Consider the following 23,815-nt stretch of genomic DNA (forward strand, 5'->3'; position numbering starts at 1 on the left):
TTTGTTATTGTTTAATAATTGATTTATTTGCAAGTGGAATCTTAAAGAAAAAATGTGATCAGCAAGCACTAATTTCTTAACGGATTTTAACCGTCACCCTGTTTGTCAGGATGGTCGTTTTATGTTAATGTCATCGATAGTTGGGGCCGCGAGTTCCTTTCTCCAATGTATGTGACGCGGGTTCGAATCCCACACTGCAAAAGCTGTGTTAAAGGGAATATACATCATTGGCTTTTGCTGTAATTTTCAGAAATGAACTATTTAAGGGGTTAGTATCATAGATCAAATATTGTTACACTGACATGTTTGATGTTTTGTGTTCGAAAATGCTGGAAAAACCAAGAAAAACAAAAATGTTCAAGTAGTCATCTGGTTCCATGACTCCACTAAATATAAAATGGATCAATTTACAGATGCCGGAAAATTGTAAGGTAAGGGAACCAGTCTAGCTGGCCTGCACCCGTTCATGAACATGTAACCAATACTAAACAAAATTTCGACTGAAAAAAAAATGGTAAATTTGGAGCAGTAGTTGACAAATAGTTAGCTTTTTCCAACGGTGGTCGGCCGACCACTGTTGGAATTTTTTACAAAAATACCATTTTCTTGAAAATGACTTCACACCAGGTGCATAATTTTACAGGATGCTTTAAACTGTAATTTTCCAACATCCTAGTAAGGTATTTCGTAAAAATGTGGCAGTTTTATTTTTCGATGTTTGCAAATGTTGTATAGGCCCTATTCCCTTTAAGCAATAAAATACTTTTCTAAACAGTTTCTTGGTATCACTGGGTAAACATGTTTAATACGAAATGTGTTGAGGGTATTGACGGATAGCGTTTAGCAACTGAACATTGATGTTCAGTAATTAAACATGTCATATTTAGCTTCTAAAAATGTTTACAAAGTACTGACAGCAAGATTGTCGCTAAACACAATTTTTGGACTGCAATCAGAGCAACATGTGACTTGGGATTTGTATTTCATAGCTGATCCCGCTGGCTTTCCTGAGTACTTATTCTTGTGTTTCTTGTGACACTAAAGTGCATTTTGGTTTTATACGAGTTCAGGACTCTAACCTTTGAAGAGCGATGAAGATGCTCAATGGTTGTGTTCCTAACTGTGCGTGCTATTCGGACCTTGAAGCGGCAATCAATAACGAAAATGAAAAGAAAAGAAAAGAAAGACAAACTCTCGGTGCAGCTATAAACCATGAAGTTTTGACAAGTGGTGATTAAAACTCGATATTACAGACTCCCTCGTTAAAAAAAATTATTGATTCACTTTAGAATGACCGTTGTCGTGTGTCTGGGTAAATTTGACGAGCTCCAGCGGAAATTGTGGATGTAACTATCGATTTCCGACTTCAGCTTCTTAACTTAACGACCGCTGAAAAGAGATTTGGTGATGGCACAAAGGTTCGGATGCTACTTTTGTGCTTCCAGAAAAGACGTCAAATGCATTCATACCAACTTAACGGTATTATCAAATTAAAACCATATTTGCAATGCATTGTGTGCGTTGTAATTGCATTGCGTACATGGGCATATACAAAGGGCATTGTAATTTATTTCAGTGTTGTATGCATTTTGTAGTTTATTTTTTTTCTCTCTCTTTTCATCTTCAGGTTCGGTCGTGGGGATTGGCCCTGGCTTTTACCATTGCATTCGGGGGAATGTTCACCAAAATGTGGCGTGTGTATAGCATCGTCATTCACAACAAAACAAAAAGAAAGGTGGCTTGGTGTTTTATTTTCTTCTTCTCGAAAACAATTAAACAGCCTATTCTTTCGCAATTATAACGTTTGATTCAAGGTCCGTTTACAGGAGTCATTCCCAATCTATGACCAACATTATGCAGAATCATCATATACTAATGAAGTACAAAAATCGAGAGATGTCTGTATGTTTTGGACAATTCTCTTATTAACGCATAACGTTTACTTCGTGTTTGTCTATCATTGAACACAATCAAACCAATAAGTGGTGTAACGAACTAATAAGGTTTTATGTAACAAAACAAAACAAAACTCGTAGTGGGTGTCTTAGCATGATAAAAGCATTTATTTATTTCTTATATTAACTGGGTAGCCCATTCAGTGGAATCCACTGATCTCCCATGGGTCCCAGTAAAGAGAAGACAATGTGAATAAATTACAGTTTTAGAGGTGGGAGGAAAAGCCCAGAAGAATATTCTGAGGAAAACCCACGGAATCAGGTAGGGACTGAAAACCCAATCCACATATTGACCCAGGCGGGATTCGAACCCGGGTCACAGCGGTGGAAGGCGAGGAAAGTACCGCTACGCCAACCTGACTCCCCTGATAAAAAATAGTCCTCTCGTGAGGAAAAAAGTAGTATAAACATCGAAGAGAATTAAATGCCCTTAAAACAATCTTAGTACAATTATAACCAAGCTATCAATTGACATTCATTGGTGATTTACTTCATCACCCTTTTTCATAAAACAGGCGACACGGACATATTGAGATCATTTAAAAATGATTACATTCATATAATGCTGTCTCCGTGGCCAGCCATTATTAACAAATAATATACTCTGGTGTCCGTTTTACAGGAAGTGGGCCTTAAATGTTAATTCTATGATTGATTGTGATGTTGATTAATGAGGTCTGATTCATGTTTATTGCATTCCTGAGACTACACTGCTTTGATTTAAAAAGTTGTTATCCTCCAATGATGAACAGTCAATATAATTTTCTCTGACACTATTTTGTTTTCTTAACTGTAACAGGTTATCAAGGACCATCATCTGTTCATCATTATTGGAATCCTGCTTCTGGTAGATCTGGCTATCCTGATTCCATGGCAGATCATTGATCCTATTGGAATTGTAAATGAAGAAGTTCTTGTGCCGCAGGTATGGTAAATCAAAGACGTAACAATCATGGACAAAGTTAAAATGATCGAAACCATCAAATTGAGCACGACTTGTATTTTCACTAATAACATTGTGAACGTTAAAGGGAAAATACAACATTTGCAAGCATAGAAAAAAAACTACCAACTTTTTACGAAATACCTTACAGGTTGTTGGTAAATGACAGTCTAAAGCATCCTGTAAAATTATGGCACCTGGTGTGAAGTCATTTTCAAGTAAATGGTATTTGTGTATACATTTCCAACGGTGGTCGGCCGACCACCGTTGGAAAAACTTAAACTATTTTTCAACTGCTGCTTTAAATTACCTTTTTTTTTAGTCCAAATGTTGTTTGCTATTGGTTGCATGTTCATGAATGGGGGCAGGCCAGCTAGACTGGTTCCCTTACTGTACATTTTTCCGGCATCTATAAATCGATCCATTTCATTTTCAGTGGAGTCAGGGAACCAGACTACTTGAACACTTTTGTTTTTCTTGGTTTTTCCCAGCATTTTCGAACACAAAAATTCAAACATGTCAGTGCAACAATAATTTGATCTATTATATATACTAACCCCTCAAATAGTTCATTTCTGAAAGTTAAAGCAAAAGCCAATGATGTACATTCCATTTAATTTCAAATAGAATCGTCACTATTGTTATATTCCACAATTAAAAAAAGGTTTAGCAATTAGTCTGTGCTTAATGATTCAGTGATTAATTTTGTATTCCCGTGTTCATGAACGTGTTCATACAAATGCATCTTTGTACATCTGATAATGATCGTTTAACTCAACCGTCAGTGCTTTCGACAATAAAAATCAATGTCCCTGCCACACAACATCTCAGGTTTTGCCCTAACACCTATACTATAAAATTACGACACAATTATTTGCACATAGATCTACAGGCCGTATTGTGGTAAAAAAAAATGCAATCAATCTAGCTAGAGCTCTTCTTTTGACACTGTTTAGTATGGGTCTTTAAATGTGACCATGCAGTCATCCATATTCCCCCATATGTAGACGGAGGAGGATTTTGCTTTGTACAGGAGGTACGTGGAGTTACATGTCAAATGCACGTCAGTCAACGACACCATATGGACCATGGCGATCATCATTTACAAAGCATTTGTGGTCGTCTTTGGCGCATTTTTGGCCTGGTCGACAAGGTAAATCCATTGTACAGCGCGTCCCCCAAAAAACGCAATTTGTTTGCAAGGTTCAAGCGTGAGCGCAGAAACACGTACCGCCATTATTTTCATATCATTCGAAAGCATGGAATTTGAACTCTATCCCTGGCGAGTATTGGTATTTTAAAAGAATTATTTGTGTTCAAAAAAAGGAATGTTGAAACAAAACAAAAAACGATTTCAAGGAAAATCGATGACGCGGTACATCAGATGCAAACTCGAGTCACACTTTGAGCGCTTTTTTTTAATCCGCACATACTTGCACGTGAATTTCAAAATTGAACTTGAAACGAAGAAACAACATTGTAACTTCATTTGAGGTGAAGTCTACGTGGATCGGAGAGAATAGGAAACACAGAAAGTAAAAGGCAACGAGATCATCACATCATGAACATGATGAAGCATTTTCACATTAGAACAAATGCGCATGATTGATTTTCCTTGAAATCGGTTGAGTTTGTTTTTGACATGTCTTTATTTGAACGCGAATAATTTCAAAAACCTTCTAAAATTCAAACCAACACTCACACGGGATACATTGAAGATTCCAAGCTTTAAAATGATATAAAAATAATTGCGGTACTGTTTCTGCGGCGAGTGCTAGAGCCTCAAAAACAAAATGTTTCGGGTATTTTGGATGCGTTGTTTGGCTATTCAGTTTTGATGTTAGCATTCATATGAGAGTACAACAATGAAAATTGACAGCTAGGTTTACAGGTTAGGTGATCAGGGCTAGTGGGGACAATTCTCATACTTATAGTTGGACCCAAACGTCATCCATGAAACAAATTTAATCAAACAGTGTAACATACGTTATTGAGAGCGTTGTCTTTAGAACTAACTTGGGCGACCAGGCCCCTACCCAGTTTTAAATTAGACTACCGTAAAACTGTTCCTCCACACTGTTATATTCCCTTCTTAATTAATCAGCTTACAATTTTCATGTACTGTGAATAATTAAAATATTTATATTTCAGGAATGTGAATGTTCCAGGTCTGAATGACAGTTACTACGTGGGTTTGTCCATCTACAACACAGTCATATGCTGCGTGGTTGCTGTACCCTTGTCCATTCTCAATGTGTCCTCTATGGGAGTGACCTATGCCCTGGTGGCCGGCTTTCTGCTACTCTGCACGACGATGACTCTCTGCATGCTCTTCATTCCTAAGGTGAGAATGGACGGTTTGTTTATTCATTGATTCATTCATTTATTCACTTGGTCTGTTTATGATCGTATTCTTATGGGCATTCTCTAAAGCGTGAAGATAAACATTTCCCCTCCTCTGAACAAACAGCAACCCAAAGCAATTTGAATTTTGTTGTCACGTAGACAGTAAGTTACTTCATGTAATAATGATAACGGGGACATTTGCCAGTCCTTATGCATAAACAGTTTACCTCGGGAAATTAAGAATTTGTACAAGTATTTTGCCCGAAAGGCATGACAAAATCGTATTGATAAACAAAATATAAGTACTTGATCTTAGGTTGAACCTTTTTTTCCCCAATTGTCGGAGCTTGCAAAATGGATGCAGTGTACCCAGTGATATACTATTGCAATCCACTATAATTATATGGACTTTCAGCTTCCACAATCGATCATCTTCAAAGAATCCAGAACATTGCAGCCAGGACTCCCCACGCGGGATGGGGAGTCCAAGCCCGCCCGCCTCGGCTGGGCCGTCAGCTACCAACTCCGTCTGGCGGCCTCCGCCACACGCACAAAGAAGTTTGAACACATTACCCCGGTCTTCAAAGTATTACACTGGCTTTCCGTTAAAGCTATAGTCCATCATTTGCAGCCATCCGAAAAGTAACTAGCGTAATTGTTGTTGAAAAACAAACTTGGTTGAAAGATAGTGAGGGAACTAAACTCCCTGTGAAATTATTCTTTCTGGGAAGCTGTCATTTTGAAGTAATCAACGAAAGAAGGCATTTCCAACAGTGATTCTTAAGAAGCACCGTAGGAAAATTTAAATTAGTAGTTCGTTTGTTATTCAGCGCAGCGCGCACAAGTATTGGAACGACGCACACGCGCGTGCGGTTTTATAATTCGTCGGATCAGTGCGCTACGTCGCGTATAGCTGAAATTCAAAATTATTCAAAACATTATTCAGTAACTTTTGATTTGAAACTGAGATCTTAGAATGCTGTTTTTCTCGGAATGTACAGCTGAAACTTAGCTGAAACTTCATCAGGTTAGTTGTTCAGTATCCTTCATTAGATTTTGAACTCTTTTGTTGCTTCAAACGAACAAAATGCACAAATTACAAATGATGGACTATAGCTCATATTCAAACTCCTCCTCATCACCTACCAGTCTACATGTATCAACGGAATAGCACCCCACCACATGCAACATCTCATATCGCCATACAAGCCTTTGCGCCAACTACGTTCTCGTGATGTACACTTGCCTGTGGCGACAACTTCAAGGTTAACGACTGTTGAAGACAGACTTTGTTTTCTGTTGCAGCCCCTCGCCTACGGAACAGTCAGCCAATAGCCCTGAAATCACAACCCTGACGTTGACTCTTTCAAAACTTGTCTCAAAACGTACCTCTTCATTCAAGCCTATGAAGAGCTCAGACCAGTGAATATGTTTATCTAGATACTTCGTTCGTACCCCCCGCCCTGCAAACAGGACGCTGGGATACTCTGATGAGCTTCACAGAATCTTGTGAAGGAAATGGCCTATGACCTTTGTATAAAGCATCTGGCTGCAGCTGTTCAAGACTGCAGTTAGACAATGTGCGCAAATGCTATCCGAAAACTTCCCATAGAAATACGCACATTCCATACCGGATGTGATTTCTGTTTCATTGCGGACCATGTGGACAAAATTTTGAGCGTCGCATAATGCAATCCGACCGTTCGTGATTCGAAACGGAGCCTGAGCAAGTGATGGGAATTGTAAATTTACACACACAGATAAGTTTTACAGAATTTCCTACATCTCTTAACTGGAATAAAAGAGTAATGAATCATTCTTAACGGCCGTTTCAAAACCTTGCAGAGTCATGACCTTGATGACGCGCAGGTCACTGGTCACGCAAATCCAACCAATCAGAGCGTGAATTCATCCGAGTATCCCAGCGTCCTGTTTGCAGGGCGGGGGGTACGAGCGAATCTAGATACCAGCGCTTTATAAATGCGTATTATTATTATTGTGTTCTCCCCTAGATCATAGCGGTTTTCCGTAAGAACGCCGTTGCGGAGCAGGTCAACTTTACCGGCAATAGGGTGGGTTCAGTTAACCGTCCTGTCGGCACGGATCACGGCACAGATCAGCCCAGTCAGCAGGCGTTGTGCAGCCATCCTACAGATAGTCAGGGGAATTCAAGCATCCACAAATAAAGTGGACCACGTCAAATTGCATCAACATAAATGAGACTAGGCAAGCTGGTATCAGAATACATCAATCTATATTAACTTGATTTAGAGTGACCATTTACAGGAAATCTTTTCATCTACACTGCAAAAACTGCAGTGTTAAATTTACACCATTGGTATCTATAATTATGAGACCATCTGGTGTTAAATTTTACTGGTGTTGTCCTATATAGATACCGAATGGTGTTAAATTAACACTACAGTTTCTGCAGAGTATGTGGTCTCTGGAGCCGGGTTTAGGCATAGTCATTTTATCTTTGATAACACTGCTCTGCGAACAAGTGACACTAAGTCAGCCAGCCAGTCAGTCCGTCCGTCAGTGAGATAGGTACAGAGAGGACATTACACATGAAAGTACCGATACTTACAGGAAAGAACTGGAAAGCAACAATATATTTCCAAAATGTATTTCATAAAAGGTAAACTGGTAAACAGGAGATATGATAATATCACAGTTCTAAAAAAAAACTAATTGCACAAAATAATGTCTATGTTGGTCATTGAGGGTTTAAACAGTTATAGATTGACTTCGAACATTTTGTGACCCTCCAGCATAAAATGACTTTGACCAATTACGTTGGGCTCATTGCATTGGCATTTTGGGCTCATAAGGTCATTGGAAAGCGCATTGAATAAGCTTCCAATGATTATACAGAATATTGGAATCGGACAGAATCTGAGAGAGTTATAAGTTATTCAAGTTCCCACTTTCCAGAGGTCTCATGGAGTTAAAAAAAAACTGAAAAATGTGTCGTTACATTTTCTCAAAATGAGCTCCTTCAGAAATTTCCCAAAGTCAAATTTCCTAAAATTCAAATCTGAATTCCGGTAAATACGGCCGTGTGCATGACATCCGTCCTTTTTTCTTTTCTTTTTTGCTGGAGGGTCACATTTTAGATCTGTTGTTAATTGTAGCTATGTCATTTTAACAGGTGTCAACACAAATTATTCCTGGGTAGTCGTTGGCAACTCCACTCACACACTGCGTTAGGAGTATAGTTTTTGTATTTTCCCTTAACTTTTGTAATTAAATAGATTCTGTAATATTTTTGTTTCATACTTTTAAAAGCTAGAGTTTTCCAAGAGATTGTAGAAATGCGATTTCATCCGAACATTGGTTTTCGTTTTTTAAATCAGCCCAAGAGGCTGGCTTCCCATGTGAAAACCATGCACTGTAAATATTTTCAAATGCTGTATAGATGTATGGTTTCCGTAGGTAGGTGTATCATTAACCAGTTCTTGTGTGTACAGTCGAGTCTCGTTATAACAAACTCGTTCGGAATTAGCCAAATTGTTTATTATCAGAAATTCGTATTAAGAGGAACATCAGCCCCATTCATTGTGCACATAAAGACACAGTCAGGACCAAGGCTTTATGTTTGTTGTAACCAGAATTTTGTATTAACAGAGTTTGTACTAACGAGAGTCGACTGTATAGTGATGACTGTGTAAATAAGTAGCTTTATTTTTGTTATACAATGCAGTAAATTTAATTAGAAATACATTCGTTATGGAGATATGTAAACAACATGCTAGTCTGATTGGCGTAATGACACACTTAGACTGACAGGCTCTCCTTTTTTTAATAACTTTCTCTGTTACCCAATTTAGCTGAAGGAAAGAGATTTAAGGCATGCTTTGCAGTTATAACCATGAGGCATATTTAAAACACTCTTCAACCTCAATACGTTAATAGGCTTTTGTGTATCAGCCCAAATCCAGAGGCACACGTCTCTTAAAGATATAGTCCATCATTTGTAATTTGTGCATTTTGTTCGTTTGAAGCAACAAAAGTGTTCAAAATCTAATGAAGGATACTGAACAATTAACCTGATGAAGTTTCAGCTGAGCTCAGCTGTATTTTCCGAGAAAAATTCTAGGATCTCAATTTCAAATCAAAAGTTGCTGAATCATGTTTTGAATTGTTTTGAATTGCAGCAATACGCGATGTCGCGCACTGATCCGACGAATCATAGCAACCGCGCGCACCTGTGCGTCGTGCCTAGCTTGCGCGCGCTGCGCCGAATAACAAAAATATCTACTAATTTAAATTTTCCTACGGTGCGTCTTAAGACGCACCGTTGGAAAGGCTTTCTTTCGTTGATTACTTCAAAATGATAGCTTGCCAGACAGATTAATTTCACGGGGAGTTTAGTCCACTTACTATCTTTCAACCAAGTATGTTTTTCAACAATAATACGCCAGTTACTTTTTCGGATGGCTGCAAATGATGGACTATAGCTTTAATTTTCAAGAACGGGCCAGCACTAGTAAAAAATTGCTGCTGTAGTCAGCAGAGCAAGGAGACCAAGCAAGCCGCTGAATCCAACCATACCCTGACCGTTGCAGAGCGCCCCCGTACAGCAAAACTGTGACATGGTTGCGTTGTTCATCAGCACCTGATCCCCTTCCACACACGGAGCACCATGTGGAGAACAGCTGCGGCTAATCATATACATGGCTGGTTGCCTTCCGTCTGGTGAAGGCTGCATCACCATTTTTGTTTTCTGAAAAGAAATTGATAAAAGAACAAGGTATCTTTGTAAAATTGGCACTCCAGTCTAAGTCACAAGTGGCAGTCATCGATGAGATCGAGACACACAGGGCACTAGGCTGGCCCTCAAAAATACTGTCTCTTCTTTTAATCATTTTGTGAATGACATTGGGAACATTTCAAGAAAGGACGCACTACTAAATACGGTATTTGCCAAACTCAGCTTACTGGCAGAAAAAAAGGAATCAATCCAGACATTAAAATTAACCAAGCATTGACAGGGAGGTCAATTTCAAAGATGTTCCCAAAGCGTGTGAATTTCTGCAATGAAACAAACATTTTTTTGTTCATTTTGAAAGATCATCGGCGGTTGCAAAGTCTCTCTCTCTCTCGTATACAGCGCTGAATCAAATGTCAAGGTCCATGTTTGACAGCCACAGTGTCGCGATCGGGTCACCGCTGGTTAGACGAACGATGCCACCGTCCAGTTTTCTGATTGGGCACTCGTTGACAAGGGTGCCTTGCTGTCTGATCAGCAGCCCCACAGTCACACTCAGGTGTTGGCTTCATATGCCACTTGTGTAGCATGTAGCCAGCACGCCCGTGGCATGTGAGCAGCCGGTTAAGGTGACACCAGCTTCTTCTGGGGAGGTCGAAGCCAGCTGGTACTACAGAAGGTGACCGGAGTTGCAAAGTGAAGGCTATTGTGGCACAAAACCGACATAATTGCGAATGTACTGTCACAATCTACAGAAGATCGAACAGAACTATTGAACAGAAACGACATAGTCCATATGGACACACTAACTTTTGAAGTTAACTTGAATTGAATTGATATTTTTGCCAGATGATTGGTCATGACAATTAGAAAGAAAATACACAGAATATGAACCAAAAATTGTGGCTCTCTCCGTAAATAGTGTTCAACACGGAGAAAAACTTGCAAATCTGCAGTTAGAGTCTGCAGAAGATTGGCCAGCACAGAAACTTCATTGTCCGTATGGATACGTTAACTCAAAAATTAACTGATTAATTGATTTGAATTTCAGCTACATGATTTGTCACGACAAGTAGAAAAAAAATACACAGAATAATAACCAAAAATGATGGCTCTCACCGTAAATGGTTGTTTTTTTTGTTAACACAGAGAAAAACTCTCCTTATGGACAAGCTCACTCAAATATTAACTGATGCATTGAATTGAATTTTAGCCTGATGATTGGTCATGACAATTAGAAGAAAAAAAGATACACAGAAAACTGAAAAAAAAAATGTGCTACAACTATAGGCGCCACTGACCTGCGTCGGTACATATTGACCCCTATTTATTAGTCATCGTTTCCTTGGCAGGTTTTGCCAAATCTTGTCAAAGAGGGTAAATATACATTACAGAGCCCCACTACGTCTCAGTACGACTTGTATTTCAGTTGAAAAAAAAAAGCCGCATTCTGATTGGCAATACCACCGGGGCCGTATTAAAGTCCGACGCCTCATAGGTCCGACGCCTCACAGGTCCAAAATTTCGGATTTATGAGGCGTCGGACTTATGATGCATAAATTCCGCCTCATAGGTCCGACGCCCTATAAGTCCGACAATGGACAAATGCTGTTTCGGACTTATGAGGCGTCGGAGCTATGAGACGTCGGACTTATGCGGCGTCGGACCTATGAGGCGGATGCCTCATAAGTCCGACGCCTCATTAGTCCAAAATTTCGGACTTATGCGGCGTCGGACCAATGAGCGTCGGACTTATGAGCGGACCCCATACCACCAACATTTGCGTGCATGCGAAAGCCGGACAGACTGTTTGCTGTCAATGTTAACAAAAGTCAGCAACATAGCTATTTACAAGGGCGGATCCAGGGGGGGGGGGGGCCAAAGGGGGCCATGCCCCCCCCCCCCCCCAGACGAAACCAATTTTTTAAATTTTTTTATGTGACATCGCAATAAAGGCAGGCAATGAGTACACCACCATCTTTTACTCAAAAAAAAACATTGGTTAAAGTGGTCAGAAATTGCCTCAGATCGCACCACAGAGCATCTAGAATCAAAAATTTTCGGGGCCCTTAAGCGGGCCCCGAACCCCACGCCGTAATTTTGTTGACCCTCTTTTTTGGGGGACCAAAAAAATTTTTGGCCCCCCCCCCCAATTTTTTTTTCTGGATCCGCCCTTGGCTGTTTACGGTCTTTTTTCGCCGTTCGCAGGTCTTTCCAAAATGGTCCGACTTTGGCGCGCATGAGCGACTGAGCGTCATGCTTTCACGGACGCCTTTGATTTTTGTTCTCACGCGAAAAGGGTTGTAAAAAAATCCTCTGCACCTTTCGTATGCAACATACCGTGCATTTGCCGTTGCAAGTAATTCTGTCTATACCGCTGGCAATGAATGGATCTGCACAACCTTTCTGACCAGTTTCCATCATTCCTTGGCCAACTTCGCTGTGTGAGCAGTTGTAACACTGTGCATTTGCTCCACGCGTGCCAAGAACTAAAGGATAAAGCACAACAAACGATTATTGTTTTAATAGGGAATTTAACAAGACATGTGAAGATGAATCCAAACGTAAATTTCTCAAAAGCAAAATTGTAAGTTATGGACTATGATACACACATAAACCTGAGTCTAAGGCAAATCCGTAGAATCAGCAGACAGTTTTTACTGAGCGTCAACTCCATGCGAATTGCGGGATTGGGTTGGGGGCACTATTAAGTAGGCTTGGTCATAGCTTCAAGCATGACAAACCTTTTCACCTTGAAATTCTGAGCAGGGACTGGAACGAACTCAAGCGGATGTCATAGTCGCCCTACTAAGCCTGTCAGCAAGTTCAATTCTACCTATTACTTACACAAGAGAACGGCAATGACTGTCAGGTTTAGACACATCATGGCGGGTGTGTTCCGTCGCGTCACTTAACGATAGACACTGCAATTGGTTCGTCTGTAACAGGTTGATAGGGCAATTAATGACCAAGGAAGAAAATGAACGCAACGATGAGAGAAAAAAATCCAACAAGCAAAATATGGTGGGTTTTTTTTTCAGAGACTCGAGCTGTATTGGTAGATAGTTCCAAAATACAGAAGGTTTAATTTCGGTTGAAAGTTAAATACATCCTCTTACAAGTTAATACCCTTCTGATCAGCAAAAATGTATGATTTAAAAGGAGAAATGGGAATGATATCCGTGTAGAACGGACAGGGTTATTTTTAGAAGGATGCAAATTTCAACAATTTCTTTCAAATACCGTTTCCTTAAAACATAGGATTTGCTCCTTGAGTTCTCATCCACCTCACAATGTGATCACGGTGGTCTGGGATTGTTACTAGTTAATCCTCGATGTTAATTTTGTATGAGAGGTGAATTGGGGGAATTGAAGCACTATAGTCATATTCAGCGTCCATTGTTGAACTTCACGATCCAGCGACATCCCACCATTACCAGTCATAATGTTAGGCTTAAAGCAAGATCCAGTTTAAAGGGAATATACATCATTTGCAAACATCGGAAAACAAAACTACCAAATTTTTACGAAAGACCTTACTAGGATGTTTTTAAATGGAAGTCTAAAGCATCCTGTAAAATTATGGCACCTGATGTGAAGTCGTTTTCAAGAAAAGTGGTATTTTGTATAAATTCCCAACGGTGGTCGGCCGACCACCGTTGGAAAAACCTAACTATTTTTCAGCTACTGCTCCAAGTTTACCATTTTTTTCAGTCCAAATTTTGTTTGCTATTGGTTACATGCTCATGAACGGGTGCAGGCCAGCTAGATTGGTTTCCTTACCTTACAATTTTCCGGCATCTATAAATTGATTCATTTCATTTTAGTGGAGTCAGGGAACCAGACTGCTTGAACATTTGTTTGTTTTTCCTGGTTTTTCTAGCATTTTCGCACACAAACCTTCAAACTTGTCAGTGTATCAATATTTGATCTAATACACTATTTCCTCAAATAGTTCATTTCTGAAAATTACAGCAAATGTCAATGATGTACATGTACATTCCCTTTAAACAAAATACAACTGCACAATTTTCGACCTGGTAGGCATGATGCTGCCTAAAACAAGTGAGTATCATAGAGATACAACTACAGCTAGAATGTAACTTACACAAGATCTCCTCAAATTAATGCCAAGAGGAATGGGGAACGTCTTTTGAGCAGCTGAAGCGTCAACAACAAGGATACATGCAGCGATGTTCAACTCATACTACAGTTGTAAACTCTCAATGACCTGTCAAAGGGCGTAGTTTGTAGGCATGCGCACACTTATACTGCAGCTGCTCCCATGGGGGAAACGACGGAAGTATGAACGTCTGACGCATAATTGAGGATAAACTTTCTATATAAGAGTGATGTATAGTGATCTACAAGAACCTGCGCCGCTCCATGTCGCAAGACCTAAAGATATCTAGGTTACTACATAAACCTTTCCAGCAAAATGAGCAGAAACAGCCAAGAAGATATGTTGATGGAATGGCCTAAACTTAACCCTCCCGGAATTCAGATGCAAGGAAACCTCCCCGAATCGATTAAAATCTCAAACTTTGCAGTTAACCAACGGAATGTTCTTTGCACTTCAAAGAAAATCGGGACATCTATGACTTATGTTTAATTTTGGGGGTGACTGGGTCTATATGGCTCCGATTTAAGAGATTCAAAATTATCAAAAGCAACGACGGCAACGTTGAGTGATGATTAGGATAATTAGCTTGATTATTAAACGAGGCAGCTTCGCGGGAGAAGGGGTGATGTATGAAAGGCACGACTACAAAGAAACTGTGTACAATTTGAAATGTAGAGAAACCTTGAGTAAAAGTGGTAGGGCATTTGAATAACTTTGTATTCGTGCATGATTTTGAAGCCATTATGATGTGAACGGGAACTGGGGACATGACAGTAGCATGGTGTATGGTTGTCCTTGACGTAGCCTTTAGTCAAGTCCCACGCGCTTACCCGGACACGTGACGCACCCCGGATGCTGACACGTAAAAAGACTAGCACGAGCGGCGAAGCCGCGAGGGCCTTTACCATCTCGCGGAGAACGCTTATGTTTTTCTTTACATTTGTCTACCGATTTGGTAGACATGCATAATGCATTACCCGTTGTGAATTGACTAATGAAAATGCAGAATTACTAACGTAAATCAGCCGTCGTCTGACGCCCTACAGCACGCGCGCCATGGCGCGCGTGCTGTTGCTGGTAACCGCATACCACCGTTAGACGATTGGTTTATATTGCTTGATTTATATTACGTGAATAAATGAATAAGTGATTAGTTCCACGAGATAGTGAAAGCCCTCGCGGCTTCGCCGCTCGTGCTAGTCTTTTACGTGCCAGCATCCGGGGTGCGTTACGTATCCGGATGGTCCGGGTATAGGCGCGTGGGACTTGACTTAAGGCTATCCTTGACGGAGAAATTAGAGGCACAATATGGGACATGGGGGTGGTGGGTGAGTTGTTGAAATATCAGGGGCTGCTTGCTGTAGTATAAGTGCGTTTTAATTGTCCTGTCACCTTTCTGTGCTTGGGGTGTGGGTTGGGGGTATTTTGGTACATGTAGTCATGCAGAGAATCACTTATTATCTAGCAAAACATATTGGCCAGTGGCTAGAGAAGTATGCCATTCATCTTGTTTTTGTTCACTACATGTGTATATGTAACCAACTCTTGAAGGACTTTGTGGTACAGTTCCTTATTATTAAATGTTGTACACTCAAACAAGAACCAATACATATATTTCATTGCGGGAACTGCGATATTCACTTTCAATCTGTTTAATTTATTGAAATCACTTTGTCAGACATTTCAAGTAAGTAGTAATGGAGTTCCAATCGGAAACTCATTTCAAAAAAAAAAATATGTAATACATATTAACATATATAAATGATAACGGAATTTACTGAGTTAAGCAAATGCATTAACAAACAAAAAGTGACAAAATTATTGTAAAAACATCGTGAGCTTGAAGGGCCAAAACACTGTATAGATCAATCCAAGTTGCCCACATTTTTGTGATTACTAGGGCAGCTTTCCACAATTCGGGCGATTCACAATGCAGTGCGCCACCAGAGTTTGCCATGGAGAGTTCATTTTTCCCAGTGCATTATGGGAGATGGTCGACAAATTCGCAGCGCCGGACATTTGAAGATGTTCGTTTTTCCGGTCAGTAGTTTTGAAAGCGTATGATTCGAGTATAATGTTTGCCCGTTTGTTTTCTTTTGATCAATATGGTGCATTTTTGTAAGGCGGCAGAACGCTATGCCACAATCTTTAACAAATTAGCTCAAGTTGTCTACTGATCGTTACTCATTCAAATGGGCCATGTTTTGTCGACCGTAAACTTCCGAAGTTGACTCTCCATGGCAAACTCTTGGTGGCGCACTGCACTGTGAATCGCCCGAATTACAAAGACGCTCCAAAGCCCAGGTATTTCACACATTGCACTCTTCTTTAGTGACGCGTTCAGAGATACAAATACAAAACGCAAGTTTAATGGGCATCCAGGCATGACGTCCCAGAACCACCGCCGTAATTAACTAAGATTGGTGTATCATAGTATGCAGCTTTAGTTTCCGCGACCTCGAAACCATACACATGCAATTTTCTATACATTTTTTTTTCAATTCTACCATCCAAGCAGTTTCGACTAGTACTCCAGTGGCTGTCTGAACTGAGTGGGATATTTTGTACTGCAAGTATTTACAGGCTCGTAAAATAATCAGATAGATGAATGTAATTGAACCTCCTTTGGCCACATAACCGAAAACAATCGTGGTTAAGTCCACGATGATCGATACTCAATCGACACAAAAACTGATAGTAGAACAAGGTGCTTGGCGCCATTTTACAGTTTAGTAATCAAACTGTATGAATTCCAATGAAGCCATTCGGGCGATTCACAATGCATTGCGCCACCAAGAGTTTGTCACGAAGAGTTCATTTTTCCCAGTGCATTGTGGGAGATGGTCGACAAATTCACAACGCGGGACATTTGAAATTGTTCGTTTTTCCAGTCCGTACTTTCGTAAAGGTATGCTTCGAGTATCTGTTTGCTCTTTTGTTTTCTTTTTATCAGTGTTTTTTTTTTGTAAGGCGGCAGAACGCTATACCCCAATCTATAACAAATTAGTTCAAGTTGTCTACTGACACTCATTCAACTGGGCCATGTTTTGTCGACCGTAAACTAGAAAAATGGACTCTCCATGGCAAACTCTTGGTGGCGCACTGCATTGTGAATCGCCCGAATTAAAATACAATGTATAAAATTAAAACGCTTTGAGACCTTCGGTATAAAGCGCTAAATAAGCACCACCACATTGTTAAGTTATGTAATCATTGGCCTAATTTTCATATACGCAAATTAGGTATCAAGTACGGGACCCTATTACAAATAATAGAAAATACATATAAGTTCATTGTTTATTTTTGGCCATAAACTTCACTGAGGTAGAAGGTTGTTGATATTTATATCGAAAAAATACTCTCTCTATTTAAGTAGGCATTTAAGAGTTAATCCAAGCAGAAAATGTAGGAAGCACTTGATTTGATTTTCAGAAGTTCTGAATTATTTATTGTAACTCTCAAACTTAACATTATTTGGTAAATATTATCGTGCATTTTATTTTAAGCAAAATAATTTAAATAATGTTACAAATGGGATGGTGAATATTGGATACACACCACACTGATTGGAGTCATTACCAGAAAAAATGCTATTGACAACAGTTTAAACAATAGTGGACGTTTTTATTTTGTGTGGAAGGGGTCGCACTAAACTTTTGAATCTTCAGTTCAAATATATGTACTCCATTTATGTTTCCCTTTTTTTTCGCAGCTCTTTCAATCTCAACTGTTAATAGTCGCGAGATACTTATCTTCCTGGAAAAAAATAAAATTACTGCGAAACTGGAATTTAAAACAATGGAGACATATCTGTGTGCTTTTATGACATTATCAACGGACTGTCAATTTATCACTAGAAGGACGGCATGGGCCTACTAAATAAAGCAAAATGAAATGTTGCAACACTCAGTGTTCCTTGGTTCACTTTAGTACCCTTGTCATACTGTACTTAGAAATGTTTTCCCCGGTTGCAAATTATTTACCCACAATGGTAAATTTGAAGTATTTGTTTATCACGGTCCAACAGATGAAGTTCAGCAGCAATTTTGATGACTTTGCCATGACATGGAAACTCATCAACGATAATATGCAAATATATGCTGCTGTTAAAAAAAACGTGGTTGTTTCATAATTGTTTTTGGCTAGTTGGACGTGTTTTAAGAAAGCATAGTGCATAGAACATAGTACCTATGTCATGGATTGTGAGTGTTCACGTCATAGGCCTACTGGAGATGAGTTTCCTTATTTGAAGGTAAGGATTACTGAGGTTTATTATCCAATACATAGTGTAGAGGCCATGGAAATTGGTCACCCCCTTTTTCCATTTTGCCCCCTCCTCTTTTATAATGTAATAGTCCAGACTTTGCTTTACCTCTGAGAATAATGGACTGATCCAAGAGTTGCCACATCAGCAAGGGACAGGAAGTTGGCTTCATTGTTCTTACAAGCAATGACCCTGCCAACATCTGCAATTAAGTTGTCCTCATGCATTTCTGTATCTTTGGCTGACAACTCTCCATTATTTCTTACAGGTATGTTGATTTTAACTTTCATTTCTGATATTTCACATTCATAGATTTCCTTTGATTTAAGCCTTTGTATTGTGTTTAGTTGTTTTAATACTTTAGACTGTTGAGACTTGAGGAAATAAGTAGTAAGTTCTGAAACATTCGATTCCTCAAAGTTTGTGAAGAAGTTCATTATTAAGTTAAGGTTCAAAGTTCCTTCATTGCATTCATTTATTCTGTGAAACTTATATAAGTGTTGAAACATGTTTTAGACAACTGTGAGATCATGTTTCTGATTGATGAATTAGTGTTTAGTTGAAGACAGTTGATTGAGGAAAGTTTCACTGTTAGACCCAGAATTAATTGCAAGGTTTTTTATGCAAGAAGTAGGAGTGAAGATGGTTTCAGTTGAGATGGATTCTCTGAAGCATTTGTACACGTAGAAGTTTAGCATATTTTAGTTAGAAGTTAAGTTATCTTTGATTTTGCCTCATGTACTGCCTTTAGTTTAGAACAAAGTAATCTTGAGACATGCACATGGACCTGAATGTGTACCATCACATCTTCACGGATAAACTGTACACATCAGTGGGCCTAGCACGGTCATTGCACGCCAGCCAGACCTATCTTACAGGGGCAGTAAAGAGCAATAGGAAGGGTCTGCCTTGAGATTTCACATCCAAGAAGTCCAACCCTGCGCATCTGAAAATGAAACAGATGAGGCGAGCAAGGAGAGGCACATTCTACACAAGGCAAAATGGACAGCTGACTGCCACCGTCGGGAAAGACAGTCGCATAATGATGCTGCTCTCTACTGCACATCAAGGCTGGAGGGATCCTGTCATGCCTTTAGTTTAGAACAAAGTAATCTTGAGACACGCACATGGACCAGCCAAGACCATGCTGGGGCCCTGTGTGAGTCTTGTTTGCTCAACCAGAGTTAATCCTCAATTGTTTATCTCTGCATCCTGTGCAGAGAGCAGTAGGGCTGTGCGATGTTGCAGTAACGTAGACATACATGTATGTATGGACGTGTATGTCAGTAGTAAAGATATCGATTATCACTAGAGTCAGTATCGATATGGTGTTCCATTGAGATATATTAGATATCGATAATACAAGTGTGTCACAATTAATCGATATTGGTAGAACGAATTAGTCTTTTGCATTTCGTGTTTCTTAACTAGAATTTGTGTTTTACTTAGGTTTTATACTTGTATTTTAAATGTAGTGTTGGATTGTTCTTACAAGCAATGACCCTGCCAACATCTGCAATAAAGTTGTCCTCATGCATTTCTGTATCTTTGGCTGACAACTCTCCATTATTTCTTACAGGGTCACCAACTTCATCATTTTAATGTAACTCTCGTAAGTGCCATCTCTGGCAATTACACGGGTGTAACAATATGCCGTGAAGTGAAAGAGCTATAGACAAGTCTGTCCCAGTCTGAGGGGGCAACTTTCACGAGTGCAGTGCTGGCTGGTGGAGGTTCTACGCAAGGCAACCTGCGTAGTGCTATGACTCGGGAGAAAAGAGAAATGGAAGGTGGTGAGAAGACCAAGAGGAAGTCGAAGAAAGACAAGAAAAGAACGAAGTCAAGCCAGGAGGCCAGTGAAGAAACAAGCCAGGAGCCTACTCGGAAGAAATCATGGAAGGAGAAAAAGCGAGACAAGACAAGTGAGGAGTCTGAGGAACAGTTGAGGGCGGAGCCTGCTCAGAAGAAAAAGTCAATGAAGTACAAGAAGAGAAGTGAAGACAAGATGTCCCATCCACCAGGCCCTTCCTGTGTCCCCAAAGAGCCAGTGAAGGAGAGTGAGGAAAGTCAAAGAAGAAAAGCAGACACATCGACGACGAGGCTGTGGCACCAGACCAAGCAGGTCCCTCCAAGCCCATGTCACATGCTGAAAGAACTCACTACACAGCCATCCAGAGAGAAATGCAGGATGCGAGACCCAAGTATCGGGCCGTGGCTGAGACAAGTTCATCAGAGGATGAGGAGTATGTTCCAGGTCCATCCCTTGACGAAGATGAGGCAAGCGACCTACATGTATTCATTGAATGGTTCTGGTCTGAGGGAGAGGAAGAGGAGTCACAGGCAGAGGAGGAAGATGAAGAGGATGACGATCATGATGACCAGGTAGAAGAACCGCAGGCCCATCCAGCAAAACGGCGCAGAAGAAAGGAGACATATGCCACTCCAGCTGCGGTTAACGATCCCAGGGAGGCAGGGGCAGATGCAGTGCTGGACGAAGACATCCATCAGTGGCCCAGCCAACTGAGGCGGGTATTCACCCATCCTTTTGCAGGCCCGACACCACCTGGGCCGACTTTTCCCAAGCGAGCTAGGATGCGGGCAGTGGATTATTTCTTCAAGTTCTTTTCACTTGCCCTGTTTTCTTTTATTGCGGACATGACAAACATCAACCTCTAACTGGCAAATATAGAGCAACGCACTTCCACCGCCAAGATCCGCGCCTGGTTCGGGATCCATATGATCATGGGCCTCACAAGAATTGCGAACGCCAAAGACTACTGGTCAACCAGACCTGGATTTCGGAATGATCTGACAAGATGATGACAAGATCAAGATTTGAAGAGTCATCTTGCTTGCTCAGACCCAGAGGCAGACCCTAGAAACATGCCATCCAATGTTGTATTGCCAAACAGGGCATGTCAAGGGCACCACAAGTTGCATACAAGGAATAACACTAGTGAGAGTATGTGACTCTTCCATTCAGTCACAGGTGGGGTGCTTTACTTTATGTGACAATGAGCATAATGAAAATTAACATCAATTATTCAATATGATATAACATGGATGATCTCTGTAAAGGTAAGTATGAGGTAATATATAATATTATTTATTGTATAATTTTGTCCATGACAATAATAGTATTTCCTATAAATACAAGTGAAACATGAGTTTCACCCCAAGTCTCAAGTTGAGAACATCCAATCAACATGAATACAGGAGAAGTGCAAAACTTGCAGCAGAATTCGACAACTGATGAGCGAGAGATTTTTGTTGGGAAAGTAATGGGCCGATCGAAGAAAAACCCATCAAGATCATGGAGAGAGTTCAGCTGCTGCCCCGAAGAAAAGTGGTCCACAGAGAGAGAGAGAAAGTAGTGAAGGGAAAAACAAGGGGAAAGGAAAGGCGAAAGCGCCTAAACAGAAGAGATTTGATGCCAGTTTCAAAACCCTTCAATGGCAGCAGCAAAAAGAGGAGCCTACAATGTAAAGCAGCTCTTAGAGCCAGTGCCAAAGAGGCGGGCGTCCGAATGGGGAGAACCTACAGGGCTCTTGCAGAAACATCAGCTGAGAGTGTGGAAGAATTCCTTGACCATGCCATTGAAAGTTCATCACCCTGCCTTGCATCAGACGGTGATATGGAGAGTTTGCAAGAGGATGATACTACCCTGCCACCACCACCAAAGTGAGCCAAGTCATGTGCAGACAAGAAGAAGCAAAAGAAGAAGTATCTTCCCTCACACTCAGATGAGGAACGAGTGACGGAGAGCACTGAGAGTGGGCCATCAGAGGAGGAAGATGAGAGTTATGCCACCCCACCACCTATGAAGGAGAGTTGGTGGACAGCGTGGAAAGTGGACCCTCCTTCTGGCCACTGAGGAGGATTTATTTTTATTTTTATTATTATTATTATTGGCAACCAGAAAATGCAGAGCATCTCCATGAAGATGATGGAGCCATTCTTCAGCCGCCACCACCACCTGTTTTCCGACAAGCTGTGTACGTCATCATCCCTGACCAAAGAGCTACTTGAGAATGAGACGTACATCTTATAGGCTCTTATAGGCGCGTACAACTACGAGCCTATCACACCTGCAGTCGCCAGTCGATGAAGTGGTGGAAAAAGGTATTGTACTTCATCATTGATGTGGCACGGGTGAATGCATGGATTTGCAGTAAGCAGTTCAGGCAGGAAGACAACCAGCCAGACACCCACAAGCATCGGCTATTCACAGTAGCAATCGGGACATCACTTATTGCAGGCTTTGCCGAAGGCACCCTCGCCTACCAACCCTTGCTACCTCCCGTGCCTACCATCAATGGCCCCAAGCACCAGATTTTCTATAAAAGCTGATGTTTCCTGTGGCTCATCTTCAAGTATTGATCATGAACTCTCGTGAAGTAAGAAACCTGCAGCACAGCCTGACTAGTGAGGAGCGTGAGGTGCGAAGCACCACCTGAATGTGTACCATCACATCTTCACGGATAAACTGTACACATCAGTGGGCCTAGCACGGCCATTGCACGCCAGCCAGACCTATCTTACAGGGGCAGTAAAGAGCAATAGGAAGGGTCTGCCTTGAGATTTCACATCCAAGAAGTCCAACCCTGTGCATCTGAAAATGAAACAGATGAGACGAGCAAGGAGAGGCACATTCTACACGGGGCAAAATGGACAGCTGACTGCCACTCTCTGGAAAGACAGTCGCATAATGATGCTGCTCTCCACTGCACACCAAGGCTGGAGGGATCCCGTCATCCACACCCTCAAGAGAAAATGTGTAGACGAGAAGACAGGGCGGCTGAGGTCAACAACGGTTCCAGCTCCTCCTCAAGCAGTCTCCTACACCAGCTGCATGGGTGGTGTCGACAGAGGCGACCAACTACGGTCATATCACACATGCGCCCGCAAGTCCCAGCACTGTTGGCGTGGGATCCTGTACTTCCTGCTGGATGTATTCAGAAACAAATGCAGAGACCAAATCACACGCAAGGTAAAAGATGGCAGTGCAGTGGTAGGCGCAAGAGCACAATCATCACAGCTCCAAAGCAAGCCGTCCACTACAATGCCTGGCTGTGTTACAAGCACCATCATCCCAGAAGCCAGAAGTACATCTCCGACTCCACGAGCACCGAGCAGGACAGGACAGGGGACTGTGACAGCCACACATCTAAGATGACACACTCCAAGTTCATCATGGAAGTTGCCACAAGCCTCCCATTAAAAAAAATAAATTTACAAGAATTCTCATCCCTTTGTACATGCAGTCCACAGTAAAAAAAATTCTTTACAATAACAAAAATGTTTTTTTTTGCAAATTATCTAACAGATCTTACAAACACAAGCACAGTACAGAACCCTACCAGGGGAGACAAAACAATGATTCAAGAAAAATGCCTGGAATGTGAAGGTTAGTACATGTATTCAAACATGATCTATGGAAATATACATGTATGACAAACCAGAATCGTCC

At 40.9% G+C, this 23,815-nt stretch overlaps 3 protein-coding genes across 3 annotated transcripts in view; 2 read left to right on the forward strand and 1 right to left on the reverse strand.

Annotated features, from left to right (window-relative positions):
• LOC119723822 (gamma-aminobutyric acid type B receptor subunit 2-like) overlaps nucleotides 1-7,532 on the forward strand; it is a 30,681-nt gene extending 23,149 nt beyond the window's left edge. The window contains exons 12-16 of the mRNA XM_038194704.1: nucleotides 1,628-1,735; nucleotides 2,755-2,880; nucleotides 3,906-4,051; nucleotides 5,050-5,242; nucleotides 7,257-7,532. Coding sequence (XP_038050632.1) covers nucleotides 1,628-1,735; nucleotides 2,755-2,880; nucleotides 3,906-4,051; nucleotides 5,050-5,242; nucleotides 7,257-7,430 — 747 coding nt within the window. The 3' untranslated portion in view covers nucleotides 7,431-7,532. The remainder of the gene's footprint in view (nucleotides 1-1,627; nucleotides 1,736-2,754; nucleotides 2,881-3,905; nucleotides 4,052-5,049; nucleotides 5,243-7,256) is intronic.
• Nucleotides 7,533-9,675: 2,143 nt separating this feature from the next.
• On the reverse strand, nucleotides 9,676-14,181 carry LOC119723833. The gene is made up of 4 exons (XM_038194715.1): nucleotides 14,067-14,181; nucleotides 12,806-12,897; nucleotides 12,299-12,447; nucleotides 9,676-9,973 (listed from the first exon to the last, which is right to left on the reverse strand). The coding sequence occupies exons 2-4, from the start codon at nucleotides 12,843-12,845 to the stop codon at nucleotides 9,734-9,736; spliced, it is 429 nt and encodes a 142-aa protein (XP_038050643.1). The 5' UTR covers nucleotides 12,846-12,897; nucleotides 14,067-14,181; the 3' UTR covers nucleotides 9,676-9,733.
• A 3,709-nt stretch (nucleotides 14,182-17,890) lies between these two features.
• Nucleotides 17,891-20,758, forward strand: LOC119723843 (nucleolar protein 58-like). The gene is made up of 2 exons (XM_038194724.1): nucleotides 17,891-18,613; nucleotides 19,925-20,758. The coding sequence occupies exon 2, from the start codon at nucleotides 20,108-20,110 to the stop codon at nucleotides 20,729-20,731; it is 624 nt and encodes a 207-aa protein (XP_038050652.1). The 5' UTR covers nucleotides 17,891-18,613; nucleotides 19,925-20,107; the 3' UTR covers nucleotides 20,732-20,758.
• The last annotated feature ends 3,057 nt before the right edge of the window (nucleotides 20,759-23,815 follow it).

The sequence above is a fragment of the Patiria miniata genome, unplaced genomic scaffold, assembly GCF_015706575.1.
Source record: "Patiria miniata isolate m_02_andy unplaced genomic scaffold, ASM1570657v1 HiC_scaffold_1, whole genome shotgun sequence".
Taxonomy (NCBI): domain Eukaryota; kingdom Metazoa; phylum Echinodermata; class Asteroidea; order Valvatida; family Asterinidae; genus Patiria; species Patiria miniata.